The sequence below is a fragment of the Halyomorpha halys genome, unplaced genomic scaffold (genome assembly GCF_000696795.3).
Source record: "Halyomorpha halys isolate HHAL.00 unplaced genomic scaffold, Hhal_1.1 Scaffold180.1, whole genome shotgun sequence".
NCBI classification, from domain to species: domain Eukaryota; kingdom Metazoa; phylum Arthropoda; class Insecta; order Hemiptera; family Pentatomidae; genus Halyomorpha; species Halyomorpha halys.
Window position 1 is genome coordinate 46,600 of NW_027107549.1, and position 5,417 is coordinate 52,016.

General features: G+C 29.2%; 1 protein-coding gene across 2 annotated transcripts in view; it reads right to left on the reverse strand.

Annotated features, from left to right (window-relative positions):
* The window catches only part of bchs (WD repeat and FYVE domain containing 3 bchs), a 90,389-nt gene that overhangs the window by 6,819 nt on the left and 78,153 nt on the right, over window positions 1-5,417 (reverse strand). For both annotated transcript variants that reach the window (XM_014418138.3, XM_014418137.3), the window contains exons 56-57: window positions 4,036-4,240; window positions 936-1,047 (exon numbers count right to left, since the gene is read on the reverse strand). In XM_014418138.3, coding sequence (XP_014273624.1) covers window positions 936-1,047; window positions 4,036-4,240 — 317 coding nt within the window. The remainder of the gene's footprint in view (window positions 1-935; window positions 1,048-4,035; window positions 4,241-5,417) is intronic.

Here is a 5,417-nt window from a genome sequence, read left to right on the forward strand (position 1 = left end):
AAACTGTAAAAATTATTCCAATTCAGTTATTATATCTAAAATTGCTTGTAAATACTATTAGTCAGTTTTCTAAAAATGTTTAAGAAAAGGCTAAATTTGAGAAAATAATCCCCTGAACTCCGTCAAGTTGAGATATTGGATTAAAATTGTTGGGAAATTTTAGATTTTGCCAGCCTCTCCAAAATAAGCTGTTGCAACAATGCAATTTACCAGTAGCAGAGAAGTGTGGCCCAATAAATCCCTTTTACCAAAATCAAATACCTCCCTCCCTTCCAATAAAAGTTTCCTAGAATTTACATTTAAATAAAAATCAGTTCACTTGATTAGCAAAAACTATTCTTCATAGAAAAAAAAACTAATAGCAGATCTGAAATCAACTAAAAAAAAAAAATTATTCTTGGCATTACAGTCTTGCAATAACCTGGGACTCTCTTATAACCTTCTTTTAGTTCTCTATCTCAAGCAAGCATACAACCTCTTCTTTAAGCTTTCCATCTCTCCCAGCCATCACAAGCGTGGTCTTCCCACAGGAAGATTGATTCCCTGGACTTATACACCACATGACTCGGCCATTTGACTCCCTCTTACAAATCAGATAAAATCTATTTGCTCGTACTTTATGCACAATCATACATAGGTTTGAATGCTCTATTCCCCGTGTTCATACACTGGACCATAGATTCAGCACAAAGCATGTCACTCCTAAGTCAATAACTAACTTTTTGACACTTTAAATATCACCGAGGTCACAGAACCCTAAATGACGATTGGTCTTATTATTTTTTCACACAACTTACTTTAAGTTCATCGACCATTTCATTATTTTCAGTTATTATATTAAACCTCAATACTTAAAGGTAGACATGTAAAATAACTGGAACATAGACTTTTCAATGTTTTCTGTGTTGTATAGCATAGAAGAAACTATAACTTACTTAGAGACTGCTAATGACGTAATGGAAGCAGGCTCGGTGTTGTCCTTCCTGTCGTAGGCTGTGTGCATCGTAAGCTTGCTTCTGAAGACTAGCTGCTTCTGCCACATGAAACCTAGAAATGTATAAGTTTAATTAACAGATGTAACAACTAACATGAACCTGAAATGACCTAAGATAAAACAACAATTTAAAGGAAGATATGTAATTAGGTTGTGAATAATTTCATCCAATACGATTTTGTTTTTTAAATACTTTTGTTTCAAAATTTTGTATTTGCATTATTTATTTAAAAATTATTTCAAGTCGTAAGTTTTGCCCAACTCTATCTTCAAGAAAAACTTTCACTTCTCTGGATGGGATTCCAAATGGAGTTGTAAAATTGGACAGAGTTGATGAAAATAATCATAAAAATGAGAATTAAATAACAAATAAAAATGTTTTATTTGTTATTTAATAATTTAGATTAAAATAAGAGGTAAATATAAATTCATGGGACCCAATTATAATTGTATTTTAATTTTATGATTTATTGCTCATAGATTAAGATATTATATGAAAAGGGGGGGGAGGTAGTCCGTGAAGAACACAAATAAACATGGCAACATTACGGCCAGAATTTGAGGCCCTTATCAGGGCTAAGAACAAAAACGATATAACAACCATAATGATTGTTCAATTAAATGACGAGAAGATGGTTGGGGATCCGGTCAAAATGAAACACAAATAAGTTGATGAAACTTAATCGTGCAAACGTTTCGGCTTGAGTTTCTAGCCTTCATCAGAGCTAAGAACAGAACAAGATAACAACCAATGAATACAGAAAATAAAAAATATAATATGAACAGACAGTTTGTTGACAGTTTCTTTGTACAGAATGGAATTAATAAAATAAAGTGATGAGAGAAGTGGAAAATAAAATAAAAATGAAGCTATATAATGCAAAGAAATGTGAATATATTAGTTATTAATAATTTAAAAATTAAAATTATGGAAAGAAAATATATGTAATCAAATCATCATAATAATATATAAAGAGGCAAAATATAAGTAAAGTTTAACAAAAGAAATGAAAAGAAAATATATTGTAATAATCAAAAATTTATTTAAATAAAATAAAAAAGAATTTTAATCGTTCTAAACTATTTTCAAATATAAAAGATAACTTGGGTTCAAATTAAGAACTTTAATATTTAACAGATAATTCCCCCAAGCCAGCAAAATCAAGAGTCACTGTTTCCTCTCCTCTATCTTCAATTTTCACTGGTCGATCCAAATAAACGATTGTAGTACAATTGCTCTGCTTTATTTGCTATGATTTGCGATGTAATTAGTCTACTGATAATTATCACTTTCTTCCATTTCTTCTTTGATTATTCCTTTTCCATAATTACTGCATAAGAACAACAAAAGTTGACAAATTTCAATTCATATTATCAAACACAAACAACCCAACAAACACTTCGGAAGGACGTGCACCACCATCTTTCTTGTTTTGAAAAGCGTCTTTATTTTAGATAATGAAAACTGGTTAGCTTGCTTTTTGATTTAAAATAACAAATAAACAATACTGAAACAATATACATAAAATAAAAACGTAATTAAAATCATTTATCTATAAATATCAACTATTTATTAAAAAAGAGGATATTACATTGCTCCTCCTCTCCAAGTAAAAAAAAATTATTTTGAACTCAAAATATTTGTTTGTTTTTTTCTAATAAAGTCTGAATCAATTTTATTCTAATTTTTTAAATAAACATTTGGTATTTGGTCAAACACCGCCTCTGAGTTACAAACTGCTTACAAATACACATACAATAATTACAATTCAATATAACATCTTTACATATAAATACAAACATACTAAAAACATAGTTTGATAAAACCGATTCACATTTCACTATAATTTGATACATATTTATTATACAAAATTTATGTTCTAAACAATAATTTATTTTTTATAACTCATGAATTTACAAAGGCATTTGAATAAGAGATAAAATAGTAGCTGTTACTTGCCATGATTGTTATAATAACTAAATTTACTAATAATTGTAGTCTTAACAAAAGAAAATGAAATCCAGTAAAACATTAAATGTTTTTTTGTTTTTTTAAATGAACTCCCATACCAATCATTTGTCTATAAATATCAATTATTTATTAAAAAAGAGGATATTACAATATATATATTTTTTTCTATTCAGTTCTTTTGTTAAACTTTACTTATATTTTGCCTCTTTATCTATTATTATGGTTACATATATTTTCTTTCCATAATTTTTAAATTATTAATAACTAATATATTCACATTTCTTTGCATTATATAACTAATTTGCATTAATTCCATTCTTTAAAATTATTTACTTTATGTCATTCTGTTTATATTTTTATTTTCTATATTCATAGGATTTTACCTTGTTCTGTTCATAGCCCTGATGAAGGCTAGAAACTCTAGCCGAAACGTTGGCACAATTAAATAAGTTACATCAACTTATTTGTGTTTTATTTTGACCACACCCCCAATCATCTTCTTGTATAATTTTGATTATTGGGTTTCATTGAATAATGAATGGTATTACAGTTTACTTGATGGTTGATTTGTGAGATATTGAGGATTTCTATGGAGCTTGAAGATAAGCTCGGCTGTTTTGTTCAGTTCCCTTATCTCGATTCCATTTGTCCCCCTGCCTGGCTGTGTTGAAGAAACTAGTCACTCATGGTGATAGTTGCCTATGAGCAAAATGATATTGCCCTGGGTAGCTTGTATTCACTCTACCTGTTCTGACTCATTGGGTGCTGAGAGCCCACTGCTTTATTTGTTTGCTACTAGATGGCAGCACCTTAAGGTCTTATTCAAAATGTTTGAGGGGGGGTATTCCTCAAACAATGATGTTTTGTACTTAGTCCTCATTAAGGCCTGACGTTCAGGTCGAAATGTTTATTACTCATTGATAGCACCCCCAACCATTTTCTTATATAAATAATTTTAATTTGTAATAATTTATTTTCATAAAATTTGACTATGACCTATATATGCCTGAAAAATAACTTAAATAGAGAAAAAAAAAAACTTAACCTAAAACAATTATTTGTAACTTACCATCTCTGAGTAGATGCGGAGACTGACGAACCCTCCGAGGTGGCGGGGTAGGCATCTCTCCGACTTCTTCACCGTTACCACCGACAATGACAAAGCTCTCGGTAAGAGAAGTGTCGCTTTTACTAGGCCTGATTTTGAGGCTTTCATCTCCAGAACAACTTTCTGTTTCGATGACACGATCAGGTATACATTCTGACTTCCTCAACTGAATAAAATAATTTTAAATTAAAAAATGTCCTCTTATTAGTATTATTGCAAATCCCTACATTTATATGCCCCATACAAGGAAGGCTTATAGGCTAAGAAGTGACACATAAATATTTCTGAAGTTTGAAAACATTGGAAAAACTGATATATCAATTTAGAACAATGGCTAGTAAAATATAAAGCGCTGAATTATATAACTGTCACTTATTACGCTTTATTAACAAGGAACGATTAAAATCTTAGTTTAAACTAAGTAACTATATTATGCAAAACCATTAAAATATCTAATAGTTAATAGGAAGATTTTTTATATAATTTTAAACGTTGAGATCAGATTCTTCCTATAGAGCTATTAAATAACAACACATTTATTAATGTTTACAACATTTCGTGGTTTTGATCCCAACTACCTAATCTAATCCCTGAAATTATATCATTTTATTATTACCTTAATTAAACTTTATGTTATTAAAAAAAAAAAAAACTATTAACAATTTCCAACAATTTTACCTTATCACTAACTTGAGTTATTTCATAATTAAAATTTTGTCAACCTTGATAATGATTCTTTTATTTGTATAAAATAACATTTTTTTTTTCACTTAAATACATTAATGTTACATTCCATCTCTCTCCATAGCACTATCTAACATTCTATTATATTGAAAATTAGCTCTTTGGATTAATTATGAAAAACTTATATGCTGCTTTGTTACCTCCTAGCTATATTATATTTAGATTATAGGAAGATAGTCCGGATGGCAGTCAATAAAGGTACAAAATAGTAGAAAAAACTATTTAATGTTAACCAATGCTTCATCCCACTTTATAGGGGTGATAAACCTAAAACAAGGTTTAAGACTCAGTCTTGAGCTGATCAGTCCTGAAGAAGCATTGTAAAATGGTTAAGTTAAGTTTAAAGGCTAAGTTGTAAAGGGCGTTGGTTAACATAAATAATTTTATCTACTATTTCGTACCTTCATTAACCGCCACCCCAACTATCTTTCTACAATTTACTTCACACAATCAACTATCTCCTTCCAAAATATTATATTTAATTTATACATATAAAGGGTGTTTTTTTAAGCCCGATAGAACTTGAAATTGTAAAAAATAACACAAAAAATTAAATTGTAATCAAAATTTTTTTTTTATTCGAAAGATCAATACGTGAC